This window comes from Ovis canadensis, chromosome 2, assembly GCF_042477335.2.
Source record: "Ovis canadensis isolate MfBH-ARS-UI-01 breed Bighorn chromosome 2, ARS-UI_OviCan_v2, whole genome shotgun sequence".
NCBI lineage: Eukaryota > Metazoa > Chordata > Mammalia > Artiodactyla > Bovidae > Ovis > Ovis canadensis.
The window spans coordinates 52,116,720-52,135,309 of record NC_091246.1 but is presented as its reverse complement, the minus strand read 5'-3'; the positions used below and the strand labels follow the sequence as shown (position 1 = coordinate 52,135,309).

Sequence of the window (18,590 nt, the reverse complement as noted above, 5' to 3'; positions counted from 1 at the left end):
GCGAAGGCCTAGCGGAGTGCAAATTGGGGGAAGGGGACGCGGATCCACACAGCGCCAGGAGAGTCCCGCAGCAGATCCGGGGGGAGCCTGACCTCCCAGCCGCAGCATTGGGACCCTAAAATGCCCCGACGGATTGAGGGCAGCCTAGGCGAGGACGGCGGGTGGGGAGTGTGGATGGGGAAACAGTCTCCAGAAAACACGCGTGTGCACACACACACACACACACACACACACACAACGGATGTTGGAGGAAAACAAGGAGCTCAGTAAAGATCCAACTTTCAATCTAAGCACCATCAGACTTGCAATGGAAACGTAGCTTGTGCACATCTGCTCCGTTCTGACCTCAGTTTGCTCGTCTGTAAAATAGGAGAGTTGTCCTACCTAGTTTTTATGGAAGGCTCTCCTCCCAGTGGAAATATTTCATAATTTTCTCAAGCTCCAACTAAGCTGCCGCTGCTACCTCTTTGTCTACCCTCCTCCCCTGCTCTAACTAAAGAACTCTCAATTCTGAGCTAACCATAGACAGAGACATGAGGTTGGGGGACCATCTCACAATCCTTTAAAGTTAGTAACCAGGATGCTCCTTTGCGGGGGGTGGGGGGTGTCCATCTGAGGCTTTGGACAAGGTTGTCCAAGCACTGAGCCCCGAGTCCCTCTTTCCAGCCTCAGACAGGAGTTGCCAGATGCTTTGGGGGCTAATGATGCGACCAGCTGAAGACTTCTGTCTGCACGGGCAAGTCTGCCTCCGCAGCAAGACATGAATAAACCCTGTCCCGTCCAGTGCTAATGAGAGTCTCTGAAGCGGTTGTGTGGGCGAATAGGCGCATTCAGTCTGCAAGGGCCATGCAGAGGCGCGCTAAGCGTGTTATTAACGCTGTAGCTTTCAGTTGTCGAGAAAACCCGACTTTTCCCTTCCAGGGGAAGTGCTTATCGTTTTTAAGACAAAAATGGGAGGATTTCTAGCAGACCTTTTTTTGGTCCAGAAAGGCAAGGTTTTTGACCAGCAAGAATCAGTTTCCCAGGAGTGTGAGGCCCTGGGACCACAGGCAAAGGAACTGGACTTTGAAATGGAAGCATGTGATAGCCATTCTTCGCCTGGGCGGCAACAGTTCTGTGCGTGCCTACGTTTGCTGGCACCCAGGACAGGAAGAGTAACTGAAGACTCCCCTTGCCCAACAGTTCGTGGGATTTGATCCAAGACCCACTATTTCAAATTCACAAGTGATGATCTTCTAATATTACACATAAATCCACCGAAACAAGGGCTCTGAGATGTCTGCTCTGGATCTGGACTTGTAAGGAAGACAGAGCACCAGTTGACCCTGGGAGGACTCCCAGGACATTCTTTACTTCAGTTACCCTTCTTTCTACCTCTGTCCAATTTCTCACACTCAGAACCAGATCGGCCCTCGGAACCACCTTCTGTTCCTGTCCCAGATCCAGCTGCTCCTGAAGGGTAGATAAGTTTCCAGCAGTGACACTGTCCCCAACCCCTCCAGGGCACAGCTGCAGAAAACAGACCCAGGAAATCCTCTGGGGGCCCAGGAGGCTGCTGTAGGCACTGGGGTGGGGCAACATTATCTCTTCTTTGTCTGGAACCCTGCCTGTCCTGATCTTCCACCACACCCTCCTCGCCTAGGAGCTGGAAGATCGAAACTACGCAGAGGAACCACGACTGAGTTAGAGTTCCCCCGTTCACTCCACCCGGTGGCGCTTGATGGATCAAAAGTGGACTAAGAATTCAAAACGGCAGTTCTGCCCTCCCACCGGAGAGGCGGGAGTATGGGAACTCCCTGAGGGGAAGCAGTCAGAGACACATCCACCTCCAGCTCTACTCTAGTTCAGGCCTAGAAACTCAGATTCTAAAGTCTTACAGCTCAAAGAGCCATGAGGCTATGTCTTCCCCATTTTATAGATATGAAACCTGAAGCCAATACAAGAGGCTACTTGTCCAAGGTCACATAGCATGTCCGGGATAGAGGAAAGGCTGTGAACCAGAAACCTCTTTTTCAGAAGGGTTTCTCCAGAGCCACTCTTGGCATGTGGAGAGTTGTTGTTGTTTTTATTTTGGTGTGGGGGGAGGGGGTGGAGGAGAAGGGAACCCAGATAGGATATGTCAATACAACCCGGTTTTCCTTCTGATACCAGTGCAGCTTGGACCGAATCTCCCCTCAAAGCACTGCCAGGGTTGAATAGAACCATATATTAATATATTACTCAAACAGGAATGGGTCAGATTTCCATTTTGCACAGAAGGCTTTTGGGCTTCTGGGCGGTGTTGGGCAACCTAACCTGGGCTGCAACAGCAGCCCACTTTCCACCTTGCGGTACACAGCGGGGAGGGCGTGTACCTCCGGATAGGAGATTATTCACAGCTGCCTGAGTGGGCCGGCCTCCCCGATCTTCTAACACCAAGAGGCACCATCAGATATCCTGGCCACCTAAACCAGCCTTATAGTCCACCAAATGGTGGCCCAGAAAAGTTACTTGACTATCCTGGGATAATACAGCAATTCCTTGACCAGCCCAGCACCGCTCCTTAGTCCTGCCTCCAAAAGCTTTCCCAGCTCACAAGTCTGGGTCTAGGAGACACAGGTTATCAGGGAGCTGGTCTCCAAGCTGCTGTGCTGAATGCGGTAGGGCGTTGCTGTATGCAACAGCCTTGTGGTTTCATTCCCCAGGCCCTATACTAAGGGAAGGAGGCAGGAGACTGGGAAAGGAAAACTTCCAGAAAGAAATTTAATTTGTGTAAATCGAATCGCCTTTGAAAGTTTTGCTATTGAAAGAAAGCCCATTCAGAAAAATGTTTGAGAAGCCACCTTGAGAGGAACATCCACCTCAGTCTCCATACACAAACCTGACTGTACCCGGGACATGCTTCCTCCCGGCCTCTCTTCTGCTTTCTCCTGGGCCTGCCCCTCCTGCACCCAGCTGTGCCTGTGGGTTGGGGCTGCTATAGCACTCACTGGGCCTAAGATTGACTCCTGCAGCCCAAGTCCAGCCCATCTCCCTGTTCCTGCTTTGGGTAAAGCGAGGCCTACAGAGCTCAGATTGGTTGCTCAATTCCTGAAAGCCAGAGATGCCTGAGCAATGCTATCCTAACTTGGTGGGTCCCTTCTAATCCTCATTTTAAAAGCATCAAAGAGAGAAAGCAACTGACCCTAAGTTACACAGCAATTCGGGTCAGAGCCATTTCCTGCATGATTCCTTTCTCCTGAATCAGAGGTCTACTCTGCTTGGCCCAAGTCTGTTTGTAAGAATGGTTGAAGTGGGAGGAAAAGGGGAGAATTTAACCATATTTTTCAAAAACTGTAAAATGCCTCTATCAGGTTTTGTTATTACCACCACACCTCAAAGGCCAAGAACTCTGGGACTACCTTTATTTATCACAAAGGTGCTTCCTGCTTTTCCTAGGGCTCAGCTTCCTCGTGTGTCTGAAAAGAATCCCTGAGATGAGACCTTTCAAAGTTCTGAAAGATGAAGATCCATGGGTAGAGGGTATTAATCCCACCAGGCTCATTCCAGAACTAGGGGAATTGATGCCAAGGTCCATGAATGCAGTGTTCAGCCTACCCTGCTCTCCCTGGCCTTGGGACTCCTTAACCCCCACCTCAGCTAACTTGCCTAATTGTCATTTTTCTCCATGGGGGGGGGTGGGGGGCACGTGGGGCTCTATTGCCTTTTCAAGCAAAAATAAGAGGTTTAAGGGCGGAAGAATTACCTTCCAGTCCTACTCCTTCCATACTTCCTTCTGTGTAATCTCAAATAAGTCCCTGCCCCTTTCTGGACCTCAATTTTCCCTTTTTTGGTACCACAAGGAAGAGGCTAGACAAGAATATGCCTAAGTGGCTCCTTGTTCAGGTAGGATCTCACCAGATCTTGGACTTAAGCTAGAAGACCAGATATGCCTTTCCCATCATTCAGATGGGGAAAGTGAGGTTAAGTGAAGACATGGAATACAGTTCTGAAGGATGTAAAGGGTCATCAAGGGACCCATAAAAAGCCTTGGAGTTGGGAGGAGGAGACACCCAAGCAAAAATCCCCAAACTAGACTTGGACACCCTCAACCTGGGCAGTTTCTCAGCTCTCTTTTATTCCCCAGCCGTGTTGGGGGCTGGAACAGACAGGCGCAAGTGTAGTGTTACCTGAGATATCCTTTCCTAGGTAGGGCCCTCATCCAACAGAAAGGTGAAGAGGGGCGTGGCTCTCCAGATTTTTAAACTGGCCAGGCCTGCGGTCCCCAGCCCCACCCAGGCCTGTCTTGAAGAGGAAGGAAATGCTTTATTGATTAAACGATTATTCAGGCGATTGAACTAATCAAAGAGCCCATCGACCGCCATGAATTACAGTCTTTGTAGACAGCTTGTCTAGAGAGGCAGCCAGGCCAGCCACGCAGACCCTCTCGAGCACCCTCTCAGGCTTTTGACCCACTCCCAACGCATGCACACCCCCTAGTCCCCAGTGCAGATGCTTCTGGAGTCTCACCTACTAAGGGAGTAGTGGGGAGAGTGGGGGTGGAGCAAAGGGGGTTTCCAGGTTCCCTTTCCTGTGCCGTCACCCTGGGGAACCTTCTTCATTTCCCTGCCTCTTAGATTTCTGCCCTCACTTCTCTTCAGTCATGATTTTGGAAACACATATGAGCCTAGGGAATTGTCCTGGGTTTCCAGATACAAGTTCACCCCCCACCTCCCTCCTTTTTGACCCGTAATTAGGGAAGGTGGAGGTAGAGACTCGAAGAAGCACAAGGATATGGGGAATGGAGTTCTGTCAGGGCCAGAAGTGTGTTTGGATGGGGGTTAGCACTTTTGGCCTAATGAGTGAAAGAGGCACCCATACCCTGGCTTTTACCTCAGGGCAGACAGAAGCTTCCTGCAGCCTGCCACCTCCTCTCCGACATAAACACCCACCGTTACCCACTGCCTGGAACTGTGGGAGGCACACCAGGCTCTGTGCTAGAAAAGCCTGCCTGTGTGTATACAGGTTCAGAGCTGGATGCCCCAGTTAGACACACAGGTCCACCTACTTTCACTCTCTTCCTGGCACCCACAAGATAAAACTTGAGCATAAGTCAGAGGCTCATCTAGGTAAGAGTTAAGGCAGACTGGGGATCCCTAGAAAAGTCACAAGTAGCTTATAGGTAGGCGAGGTAGGCTGCCTCCTCTCACCTGCCAGGGTTGTGCCTGCAACAGAAGACCCTTTTGTATAAATGGTAGGCTCAACAGTACCTAAAGAGTGAAGCAGTGTATACCACACATTGAATGGCTGCACACCTCTACTCCTGTTCTCGCAACAGAACGGAACCTGAGCCTGACTGATGGCAGCCTTAGTACAACAGACCCCCACAGGTTCCAGACCTATCTTTGTGTCTAGAGGCACGCACTTTTGTATACACTGGTATATGCCCAGTGAACAGCAGCTGACATCCAAAAATGGAGGGGTCAGTGTAACCATCTTATTCTCACTTCCAGAATCACTTGAATTGTGACAGGTGAACACAGACCCTTAAAGGAGTAGATGTACAGACACTCATTAAAATTTTCCACATATATAGCCACGCATAGACATACATTTTGGATACTCAAAAGAACAGTACCCAGAAACAGCAACTTATAAACAAATACTAACAGATTCATCTATATAAATACACACACACATGCACATAGATTCTTCAACACACACACTTCCTCTACATACATATATATGTACATAAACACATATATATAAAGGGACACACAAATTGTCATTGTCACTCAGGCACATTCTGAGCCCCTATGTAAACACACAGACCCAAACTTTCAGACCCCCAGATAAACATCCACATGAAAATTCAGAAACAGAGAAAAACACACGCAAATTCACAAACACTTGAACTGAATCAGAAGTGTGTGAACAGATTGTTGAAGAGAAACATGCCTCAGACAGACGCGCAGTCAAAATCCTTGCGAAAATGAGGCGCACCCCCTCCCCCAGGGCCGAAGTGTTTGAGGACCAGCGCCCCGCTGGGTCTCTTGAGTTAGCAAGCCTAGAGCGCGTATCGCGGTCCTACCTGTCCTGCCGGTCCGAGGAGTCGGGTAATTTTTCTCTAAATCCATTTTGATATTTCAGAACTTGATGTAATGGACAGGGAAAAAAAGTTTCCACTTTTTTGTGCTTTTTTTTTTTTTTTTTTTTTTGGTGTCAGGGGCCGCTCACAGGTCGGAATAATTCAAGCCTTCCGCTCCCCCGCCGAGCTGGGGTAGCTGATCACTGAGCTGAAACTAAACGTTTTAGGTGGAAAAAAAGCGTCCGAAGGCACCGTGAAATGATTAAGGAACTAAAGAGCTTCTCGCCATGTGAGATCATGTCCTGTTCTCGCCAACATCACAAGATGTCCCCAGACACGCCGCGCCCCCAGCGTGCCGCCCCGCACTGCAGGCCCCGAACTGGGAAAGGGTGTCCGCGCTCTTCGGCCCTGCCTGCTCAGCGGGCCGGACGGGGCTGGCCGGGTCGGGCCGGAGCAGTGCAGGAGGCCGGGAGAGCAGCAGTACAGCCGCCGTGCCGCCCTGGACTTTTATAGGGGGTTGGTGGGGGAGGGAAGGAAGGCTTCAACAGAGCCGGGAGCTAGCCTGCACTCTAACGGCAAGAGGCCGACCATAGGCGAGTCGGGAGCCCTGGCCTCGCGGCCGCAGCTTCTACAAATCTCTGAGGCTGGGTGTCGTGGCCCTCTGTTCTGTGCGCGAGGCCGGTGACCCCTTTAGGTGCAAACCCCGCCACGTAAGAGGGTTCAGGCCACGTTTTTGTTTTTTAAGAAGTTAGCCACTCTCCCAAGCAGGTGCAATTTGGAAGGGCTTTAGAGGCAAGCAATGTTGCCAGGCATAGAGAGGCGTTCCAGTTTCCTCAGAGTCACCCCTAGGGCGGCGCCTGCCCCCCAGTTCTCAAGCCACTTCATCCCCACCCAATCTGCAGCTGTAATACTATTGCTGGGTCTAGGGCAGAGCCAGAACCCCCAAAACACCCCAGTACACACCCTGTCCCATCCTGGACGGGAGCACAGACGGTAAGCTGTGAAATGTTGGAGATAAAATCCGGGCCTCCTCTTGGGAGAACCGGCGCTGAGCAGAACCAACTCAGGAGGTCCTGAGGGTTGTCGGGAGTTCCGGACACCTTACCCCGGCCCATAAGTGGAATCCCCTCGCCCTCCAGCCCCGAGCCGTTGCGGTGTCCCGGAGCCCCAAGACTTGATTTCAGAGGGCACATCAGCCCGAGAGACCGGGAAGAGGTTTAGCACGTTCAGCCCGCTCTCTTCGGCTCGGGCTCAAGACTTCCCTCCCCTTTCTAGTCCCAAGTCCCGAGTCCAGCTGCTTGGCTTGGCCACTGGAAGCCCGTGGGGCCCCGCTGCGGGGTGGTCGCAGGGGCAAGGTTCTCTGCGGGCGGGGGAGAGATCCGCAGGAGGACGCTTGGCCCTCCGGACAATGCAGTTTCCAAAAGTGAGTCGTCCTCAGAGAGTGTTGTTTGTTTTTTGGAGGGGGTGGTCACGAGGATGGGCCGCAACCTAGGGGGAAGAGCCCGGAGCTCGAGAAAAGGGGGGCGGGGGGCTCGGGAACCGGACATCACTTATCCCCTGAGCCGATTTCGCCACAATCGGAAACGTGGCGGTGGATTCCCCGGCGGCCCCCTCCCCCAACCCCATCCCCCCAAGTAGTCTGCGCAGTCCCCCTGCGCCGCCTCTTCCTGCAGCCTACGGGTACGGGTCGCTGCCCCAGAGACTAGATTTTTGGGCACCTCCGAGCGCTGGACTCTCCCTCGGCAACCGGGCCCAGGCCCTGCTTCCCGCCCTCCTGCCTAGCCCGCGCCGGGAGGCTGAGCCAGGGAGGAGCGGCCTTCTGCGCCTAGAGATCTAAAGCCCTCCCGGAATTGACATCTCACCCTGGGCTGGGCACGGGAGTTGTTTGGGTTGTTGTTGTTTTTCTATTTATAAGGTTTGTTTTGGTTTTGTTCGTTTTCTTTTCATTATCTGAGAGTCTTTTGTTGCTGGTGTTTTGCGTGTTGGTTTTTCGTGGATTTCATTTTAGTGGGTTTTGCTCTGTGAATCTTGGTCTTTGGGGTGGATTTTGTTTTCTGTCTTGTGTTTTGACTTTTGTGTGCGTATTGTACTTTGTCTTTGTAGGCTGTCATTGTGTGTCGTTTGAAAGGCTGTTCGATCTGCGCGGTGTTTTGATATTTTTTTTATTTTGTGCTAGTGGGTGTCGTTGGTGTGTTCTGCGTTAGGTGAATTTCGTGTTTGTATGTGTTTCGTTTTCTTCGATTTTGATTTTGTTTTTATGTGCAGTGCGTTTAATGAAGGTTTTGGCTTATGTTTTCGTGTGTTGGCTTCAGTTTTTGTGTTTGTGGGATGCTTTGGTGAGTGTTGCGTGTGTGTTTAGCTTTGTGGGGGATTTTGGATTGGGGCGGGGAGACACTGGTCACTTGATTCCTGTCCTCGTCCAGGAAGGGCAGAGGATTAGGCCAAGCACCAAGAGCCTTGGATTCGTGGTGCTCGGAAATACCTGACCCCGGCACCACCGCGTTGTACTCTGAGCGCTCCAGACCAACGCGAAACAAATGTGCGTTCCCGAGGGGGCGCCCGCCCTCACTCGTAACCCCGCCGGTCGTGTGGCACCAGTGCCCAGAATAATTCACAGCCCCCCCCCCCAACTTGGGGTACCCAAGCCCAATCGCCATCCCCTTGCCCACCCTATCGGTTGTGGATCGACCTCCCCTTGTGACTGGCCAGCCTGCTTCGAACCTCCGGGACTCTCGCGGCATTGGACCGAAAGCCGCTCCCTGCCGCGGAGAAGGTGGCGAGTCTCTTCGGGGGACCCGGAATTGACCCTGCGGCCCTAGAGATACTGGACAAGGGGCTACGGACGCTCCGACTCTAGGCGCACATCGGCATCTGGGCCCCCGAAAAATCCCCAATCTCACTTGCCCGTAGCCCTAAATCCTAAAAACCCCACTCCGCTCAGCTTTCGGTTTGGAGAACTTGCCCCAGTTCACCATCGACACACAAATCCACACTCAAACATATGCATACTCAGCTAGAGAGCGAGCGAGCCCGCGCCTCGGTAGCAGCGGCCTGCGTGGCAGAATCAGCGCTGGCATCATCTCAAGGAGAAGCCAAACTGTAGTGACCGGAAATGTCCCAAGGACAGAATAGGGGTATTTTTTGTTTTTTGTTTTTCTTTCCACGTCGCCGGAACTTCTTCAACCTCGATACACCTGGATTTGTTTAATGCTACACCGGGGGAAAAGGGAGAGGCACATTCAGAGAAGCAGAGAGATCTATCTACTGCCTAAACCGGCGAGGAAGTGCGGGCAGAATCTATAGAGAAAGAAATTTGGAGAGGGAGAGACAAGGCTGTGCGGAAAGGTAGATTGGAGACCCAGGAAAGGGGTTGGTGCGCAGAGTCCTCCAAGGCCCCCGCGCGCACCGGCATTCCGTGAAAGGGAGAAAGCAGAAACCGAGAACAGAGAGTGACAGGGAAAGAGTCGCAGAAGAGGTTGGCCTAGGTACACAGAGAGCTTCCCTCCAGCTGAGACGCTGCATCCCGGGGACTGGGAGGCCGGCGTCGGGAGGCTAGGAGTCTAGGCTCTGCTCTGCGGCCAGAAAACACCCAAGACTCCAGGGTTTGTAGAGCCAAGACTGAGGCTCGATTTCGGCCCTGCGCCACCCCGAGACCCGCAGCCCGGAATCCAGGAAAGGCTGGCCCACCGCGGTCCGCCGATGGGCCTCTCTCTGCGCGAGCCCTGGGAGCGGCGGCGGGGAACGACTCCGGCCCTGTGGCTCTGGGCTGGAGCCTACCCTGAGGGCGGGTGGGAATCGACAACCAGCCCAGAAGCTAGGAAGAGGCCCCGCCCTAAAGCTGGGGGCCCAGTTCTGGGAGCGGCTGAGGCCACTGCGGAACTCGCGGGATTCGGGGTCCGTGCAGCGCGCACGTGGCACCGCACCTTCCGCAGAAGGCGCCGCCGATGCCCAGCCCCGCCCCGCTGCGTTTGCTGGGTCTGGATGGTGTCAGGATTGAGAGTGGACGCTAAATCCCGACGAGTAGGTTCCGTACGGCCTAAGCTTGGGGCTTGCCCAGGGGCGGCGCCCGGGTGAATCGGGGCGCCTCTACACTGGCAACTAACTCCCCTGCCGGAGAGCGCAAAAACCGCGCAGCGCAGGCCAGCCGCCGACGCAGGTTTTCCGGCGGTGCCCGCGGTGTAAAAAGGCTGAAGAATAGTCTGGGTTGAAGCACCCATTTCTACTGGCACTGGGGTACTCTGCACAAAAAGGGCTTCGAACTCTGGCTGCTGGTTCGCTGGGACACCATGTGCTAGCGACTCGCCACCCAGAAACACTGGCGTAGTGCTAGAAAACCCGATTGGGGCTGTCTTTAGGGAATCTGAGGCTCATGGTGGGTTATTGCTATTCTTGCTTTACTTTACTGTCTGTCTTTCTTTAATTAGAAGTGTTATTGAGAGAAGCCTCAAACAGCGCAGACTCGGGTTATTTTAATGGGTTCATTTCAACTGAAACCGACTCAGTTCAGTTCCACGACTGGTTTCCAGCGCACAGGTACATATGGCAGACGTCAAGTGAATGCTGTGTACAGGGACGCGATTTGAGGGCAACTCTTGGAGAATTCTGAGATAAAATTCACTATCCTGTGATTACATTCACAATTATATGAATATGGAAAACAGGGAGTCAGTTGCATTTAAATTTTGCCAACACGTCCCAGCAACCCACTAGTATTACCTAAGAACCCAAAACGGGGTACTGAAAAGATTACTGGCACTCTGATTATTTAAGATAGAAAACAGCATAAATCAGTTTATTTCTTCCTATATATCCTTTTAAATTTAACAATACCATGATTTGTAAGTAATAAAATCATATTTTGCCAAAGAAAATTTATATGTAGGATGTTTTACTTCTACCAATATTTATACGATGAACTGTTAGCTTTCCCCACCCCCTTTTTCTTCTGCTATTTCTCCGTGTAATGTAATGTGAACTTTAAATATTCATGCGCCAACCCGGACTTGCATTTATTTAATATGTTTTAAACTAATAACATTTTAATGTGATATAATTTGATTCCATGAAGTACAGGAACATAAAGGAGCCTACTTCACAAGCGATTTTGAGTGCGTGCACGGGTTAAACGATTCTTACAGTTTTTGGACACAGATCAGAATGTTAAATGGAGGTGAAGAGCCCCTGCAAGTAGGCCCTTTAATGTTCTTGCTTGCTTCATTCTCCACTTTTCTGTAATAACTTCAGAGCTGTGACAGAGGATCACAGCAAGAGTCGGGTGTTTTCCCTGGAGCCTGTAGGGTGACCTTGCAAATTGCCAAGTGAGCATTTCAGTCTTGTGGCAGGTTTTGGACTGATTTTTATTATTTCTTTTGAGGGGATGTTGTATGGAGAAGAAAGCAGATGGCAGGATAAAAAGTCTGGATTTGAGAGCATGCCTGAAATAAAACTGTGTGCTCTGGAATTCTTTCAGATTTGCTGCTGATTACCTGTTTTTAACAAATTGACCAGTTATTTGTTGGCAGCTTCCTCCAGGACTCAACCCAGAATAAGATGGGGGAAAGGAGCTAGGCTTAGGTCCAAAGGGCCTTTGAAGTGAGCAGGATAGCCAGTCCAGTGTCTAGCAACCTCCAAAGACACTTCCCCAAAGTGCTTATATTCTCTTTTACTTTGTATTTGAGGTGGGAGCTAAACCTTCAACACTGAATGCCAACTAAAAAATTGTCAGCAATAAGAAAAATTAAAGATGTCCCCTAATTTATTTTCAGGCAGATGAAAGTCATTTGGCATATCAAGTTGGTATGAGGAGCTTATGAACATAGAATAGAATGAGAAAGTTGTTTCCCCTTTAATCATGAAAATATTTCTAATGGCAAATCATGATGCTTTATTCTTGTTATCTACAAAAGTGTCTACACATCACACAAGGAAACTAACAATCCACTATTAGTAGTGAAGAATCCAAAGTGGAGCATTGAAAAGATTGGAGGTCTAGGACAAACTATTCATATGGAAAGTATCATATTAAATTATTTATACTAAAATGCTGCTAAAATTTCAATGAAAGCAATGTTTAGGACAAGTGTTGATAATTTTCTGGCGACATCTGTATAAATTCTCCCAGAAAAAAATTAAGGAATGTATATCCAGATTTTGTATTAACAGCATATGTTTACATATATTATAGTTATAATATATATATAATATATGAGGGGCTTCTTTTGTGCATAGGCAGATAGGGAACTCAAAGATGGGCTTCGTGTTAGGTACAAATCTGAAAAATAAGGTATGAGATAGAACCAGCTTGGTGAACTGAAAGGGGGGCAATTTTTTTCCTAGTTTGGTATTACAGTTGGTGTCTCATGTCTCATGCAATTTGCACGTAGACTCCTGTACCCCATGAAGTGACAAAAGAGAATTAGGCAGGGATAGAAACCTGCCAGTGTCGGCAGGCGGTGCCTCAAAGCACTCCTTTGGACACACGTTCCTGGTGGTGGGGAGTTTGCTGCCTCTAAACCAAGCCTGACCTTTTGTCTTTTGACCTCCGATGCATGAAATTAGGTGGCAAAAGAAAATGTGAAGAAAAGGATACAAAAACATGGAAAAACAGCCCTCTTTCACAATAGTCATTGTATTAGATCATAGAGGAGCTGCCCTGCTCAGCCCGAAGTGCTTGTTTGTAAGGCTTCGGGTCTTCCTGGCCACTGGTGTTCCTGTTCTCCTTTGTGGGAGATCTGCATTTGTTGGGGGAGGGATTAAGCACTCTTTTTAATTAAGCTTGGAGCTGGGTTTTGTCCCAGGTCCAAAGCCTGCCTAGCAAGTGCTTGGTTCCTCCATTTCCCCCTGAGGCCCTCAGTGCAGGCCCAGTGCCCAGGCTGTACCAGCCAGGACATCTTTTGGAGACCCAGAGGAAAGCTCTGTCCCTCATGCCCTTTTGGCCACCCAGGAGGGAGCTGTTTCCAGCGAGCACAGTGGTTGTGGTTGTGGTGGTGGTGGGGGTGTTGGGGGGTACCAGCGTGCTTCCAGGTCCAGAAGGGCCACACACTTCAAGTGGATAGCCCTCCACTCTCTCTCCTAACGTATTTGGGGGAATTTGACGCCTAAGGTCCTGGGGTGCCCTGTCCCCTCAATCTTAGGGGCCAATACAGTGCCCTCTACTGTCAGGAGTGCCAGAAAGGAGGGTTAGAATGCTAACAGAAGTGCCCTCAGGGAGTCTCCAGGCAGTGATCCAGGAAGTGGTGCCCAATCCTGTCAAGAGCCCCAGCATGATGTCACTTGAACCCCAGATCCTGTTCAGAGAGGAGACAGACCTCTACGTAGACCGTAAGAATGTGTGGATAGATGTCACCAAAGGGGACTGTGGGAAAACCCAGCAGGGTGGTCAAATAGGACTCTGGAAAGGGGGAGGCCAGAGGAGACCCCGCTGGGGGTGTGACCTCTATGAGTGTTGAAGGGTGAGTAGGACTTTGCTAGATACATATATTAAGTCCCCTACATACAGACAGACCTTCAAGTTGCACGAGTGTGCCCAGCTGGGCTACTGTACTACTGTACTTTTCAAGGTACTGTACTGTAAGATTAAAAATGTTTTCTTTATTATTTGTTTACTATTTGTTTGTTACTATTATTTGTTTGTTTATTTGTGTGAAAATTATTATCAACCTGTTACAGTACAGTCCTTTATAGCTGATTGTATAGCGGATAGCTGGGGACTTAGGCTAACTTTGTTGGCCTTACAAACAAACTGGACTTACGAAAGTGCTCTCAGAATGGAACTCATTCAAATGTAGGAGACATACTGTAATGACACAGGGAGCATAATTAATGTCCCCATTTTGCAGGTGAGACTGCTGGAGAGCAACATATTGTGCTGGCCAGTAAGTTCGTTTGGGTTTTTCCAAACTCTCTAACAGAAAAACCTGAATGAACTTTTTTGCCAACCCAATATATGTCAAATACTATGAGAAGAGCTGGTTTTCCTGGTGGTTCGGTGGTAAAGAATCCACCTGCCAATTCAGAAAATCCGGCTTTGGTTTGGAAAAGGAAATGATAACCCACTCCAATATTCGTGCCTCGAAATCCAATGGATAGAGGAGCCTGACGGGCTACAGTCCACATGGTTGCAAAGGGTCAGACACAACTTAGGGATGAAACAACGATGGAAACAACATGAGAAGAGTTGACTAAAGGCTTAGGGGTGATAAGAATGGTAAACGATTCTGAGGGGAGGAATTCAAAGTGAAGTTTGGGGCGTGGGGCAAGGAGGCTGAGTAAGGTGGGCAAGCCTCTGCCACCCTTCCCTTGAGACTGTCAGATTCTCTCCTTCCCATATGGAGTGGACCTATCAAAGGAAGAGATAGGAGAAAGACTCTAGGACCAAGAAGAGAAACACAGGAAAGCCTAATTCTATCAGTTTTCCATGTTTTGCCCTGGGAAAATCTACAGCATTCATTAAAAACCAAAAAACAGCCTGGAAAAAGAAAATAACAAACAAAATCCCACATCAGCCTGGCATGTTCCTCATGCACCTTAGGAAATGAAGCTCCAGCTGGTGGTTACCCCTCACTGCTCAGGCCACACAGCCCTGATCTCTCTCCTGTCTGTGGCCCTGTGTGTCTGAGATGGAATGCTGTGTCCAGTTCTCACAGTCAGGGCTCTACCTCTGGGACCCCAGCTCTTCTGGCAGTAAGTCACTCAGTTCCCTGATGACAGTAGCTTCTAAACTTCAGTGTGAAAGGAGTCATGTGCAGATCTTTGGGTCCCAACTCCAGAGAGCCTGATTCAGTGGTATGGGACTGAGCTTCAGACTGACTCAGGAAACAGAGTCCCCAAGGAGAGTAATCTTAAGATTTGCAGGTGGCACCCATGGGAACATCTGAATTTCCTTCTGATCTCTGCAAGGCTCTCTTTCTTGCTGAGCCCTTCTGGTTAAGCACAGGTCATGCTGCCTGCTTCTGTGCACTGCTGTTTCTGCGTTATGCACTCCATGAGTAAACATATCAAGCTCTCAATGGGCCCCACACTACTGCCTTTATCACACTGTTGTAGCAGTTTGCCCTTTTGCTTTCTATCATGATAACAGGAACGGTGTCAAATGCTCATTTGTGAGTCTGAGGAATGAATGAATGTGGTGAAGGGGAAATCCTCTGTGGACTGGGCCTCTGTGTTCCATAAGCCTAGGTCCTGCTATACCATATCCTAACAGTATGGCTTTACCTCCCTGTCCCTCAGTTTGTTACCCTATATAATGGGGAGATTAATTGCCATTCACTCAGTCTACTTCTCAGGGCTGTTGTGAGGAAGCTGGGCACTTGTTTCATGAAGTATTATTACAATGGGTTTAGATTCCCCAAGGCTGTTCAAAGAAAATGTTTTTTTGGTTGGCTAAACATATTTCTCCTTTGGTAGAGGAGTAGATGGCCCAGCATTTGACAGGAGTGATGAGTGAAGGTTCGTATAGGAAGAAGCCGACAGTACTCATGTGTTGAAAAATTGTGTGGTTCTTTTCGAAGTATCCTTTACTGGCACTTCAAGAGAGAAAGCAAAGAACAAAAAATTCAACTCAAGCACATCTGAGAGCCATAGGTTAACAGCTGTCATGAAATTGCTGCTAAATTTCTGAAAAGACGGTGTTGGATGTAGAATTTCTGGGGGGATAAAAAACACAGCTGGGTGGAGCTGAAAAGGGAAGAAAACCTTTGATTCTAGACGGAAAATGAAAAGATATAATCCAGTCAATAATACATTAGTGAGGTGAACTCTACTGTACACACACACACACACACACACACACACACATCTTATGCTTTATAGAAAAAATTTCATTCTGTGGGAAAGAAAACTCAGAAAAGATGAGTCATAAGTCATGCATTCTATCTGATTCTCCACTAACCCCTAACCCCAGGAGTCCTCCAATGGGCATTCTTTTCACAGAGAAGCCAAAAAAGGCCAGAACCTGTAAGATGGTATAACTAGGCATTTATCAATTAATATATTGCTAATTAAGTAATAAACTAGTAAATAATTCATTAATAGCACAGGGAATTGGGGTAGTGAGCCTCATTACATTGTATGAGTTGTATCTAGTCTGGCCTCTCTATAGCACCCCAGTAAATAATCATTGAGCCTGAGCTAGAATAGCTCCAGGGACAGTGAGATTACTAGCCCCTTTTGAAATTGGTATTAATGAAATGGCCGCCAGGAAGTCCTTTCCTTCACTGAACATGCACTGGCCTCCATGTAGCATCTGTCCACTGGTCCTAGTTCTGCCGTTTTGTCCTCTGGTCCTAGTCATGGCCCTCAGGAAAGAACAAACAAGGTGGTATAAACTTTTCTTGGAAAATGTCTGCTTAGACAGTGCAGGGGGTTAGGGAGAGGGTTTCATTGTTTCTTCTATGTGACTGGACAAGTAATCCCAGCTAGAAGCAGTGGTCTTGGGATGTCATCTGGGGTAAGTATTTTCAGGAGTTAAGCAAGAGTGGGATTATGGACCTGAGAGCCTAATCTGCAGAACGTTCTGGAATCCCATTCCCAAAGCTGTGTCCCCATTGGCTACAGATTCCACCCAAGTCTGTCTTTAAAAGGACAGTGTTACAACCACCACTATGAAAGCACTGTTCCTGTGATAGCCCTGGAAGACCATCGCATCCAGCACCTTGCCCCTGTTTGACAGGTGGAGGCATTAAGGCCCAAAGAAAACAGAACTGCCAAAGGTGCCACACTGAGTTAGAGGGAGAGGCAGGGCTAATAAGCACAACTGACATTTCTTTAGTGCTCACTGTTTACAGGCCACTGTGTTCCACACACACTGTCACCATGAGTTGGGTCTAGTCTGAACTCTGAGGCTCAGAGACACAGAAACTTGCCCAGGATCATGGAGTTAGAAGATGGCAAGGCTGGAATTTGAAAGCCAGTTCTGAATTCACAGCCAAATTTCTTTTTTTTAATTTTAATTAATTAATTTTTTATTTGTTGGGTATTTGCTGTGTCTGGTGTGTTTGTTGCTGCATGCACGCTTTCTCTAGTTGCAGTGAGCAGGGCTACTCTCAAGTTGCGGTGCTTGGTCTTCTCCTTGCAGTGACTTCTCTCCCTGTGGAGCACAGGTTCTAGGCGCATGGGCTTCAGTAGTTTCTGCTCAAGGGCTCTAGAGCATGGACTGAGTTGCTCCACAGCATGTGGAATCTTCCTGGACCAGGGATTGAACCTGTGTCCCTGCACTGGCAAATGGATTCTTACCCACTGTACCACCAGGGAAGTTCCCAAAGCCAAATTTCTTAACTGCTAACACTATACTACTTCCCTAGAGCCCAGTCCTCCTCCCTCCCCGACTCACCCTCACCCAGATTCTACCCCTCTGCCACACTGACTCCTAAAAAAAAACACGCACCTGGACACAGTTTTGGAGGGTTTGTAAGGTACTTTGGTGACTTCCTAACACTTTATCTCAGGGGATCCTAACAACATACCTGGGGGACAGCCTGTGTAGAAATTTGCACTACCATTTCACAAGGCAGGATCAGTTGGGGTCCCTTTGATCTGACTGGACCTTCTCCACCACTCTCTATCCATCTGAGTGGAAGCCTGGCAGGCTGAGAAATATATAATGTAAGAATGGGGAACCCAGGCCCCATTGATAAGACAGAGAGGAACAGACATCTGAAACTGGCTGGAGAAACTTTTAACCCAAAAGAAAAAAAGAGTGCATTTTCTTTCTCTATGTGTTTTAAGTAGAATAATGAGATAATCTTGGATTTAAAAAAAACAAACCCTACTGTTTATATTTTAATTTATTCTTAGAAGGGTAGAAAGGTCTAGAGGAAATGCAATATGTGGGTCTTATTTTATAATTTGTGATGGTAAGCCACATTTAATCCCTTTCTTCAGTGAAAGGATTTATGAAGGATACAACAAAATGTAACTATCTGTTGCTTTCATTGTATTTTTTCAAGATTTTTATTTAGTTCACAATGTTACAACAATAAAGGAAATTAAAAGGAGAGAAAATTATCCATAATCCTACCATCCTAACAAATGAACTGCTCAGTGTTTCTCTTCTGTCCTGACTTACATGCTAGTTAAATTTACATAGGTAATTTATTAGTGTAGTTACCTCTTTGTATTCAGGTTTCTTACTTAACAGTTTATCATTATAATTCCACATTGTCTTCATAATTATCATTTAAAATAGCATTTTAATAATATTTCATAAAATAATTAGTTTAGTGGCTGCTTAATACCATTTTAAATGGATATGTCATTCCTTAGTATTGTGTATTAAGGAAGACTCAAATTTTCACTATCACAGATAATCCCAAAGTGCATGTCTTCATACCTCTCACTTTCTCCTTTTTTTTTTAATCTCCTAAAATCTCCAGATCTAGATTTGCTAGGTTAGAGGGCCTTTGCATGGTTCTTGTTACCTATGGGAAAATCACTTTGCAAAAGGCTTTTATAAATTTATTTTGCCTCCAATAATGGATGAGTGCTATAATTTCATACTATTCCCTTGCCTCAACTAAAGGAAATCTACTAACAAATGAAAGATAAT

At 48.3% G+C, this 18,590-nt stretch overlaps 1 protein-coding gene across 2 annotated transcripts in view; it reads right to left on the bottom strand.

The window, feature by feature from the left end:
• The window catches only part of PAX5 (paired box 5), a 181,311-nt gene extending 175,015 nt beyond the window's left edge, over positions 1 to 6,296 (bottom strand). Inside the window, exon 1 of one of the 2 annotated variants that reach the window (XM_069576157.1) lies at positions 6,050 to 6,296. In XM_069576157.1, coding sequence (XP_069432258.1) covers positions 6,050 to 6,095 — 46 coding nt within the window. In that variant the 5' untranslated portion in view covers positions 6,096 to 6,296. The remainder of the gene's footprint in view (positions 1 to 6,049) is intronic. The other variant, XM_069576159.1, reaches the window with a different exon arrangement.
• Between the last annotated feature and the right edge of the window lie 12,294 nt (positions 6,297 to 18,590).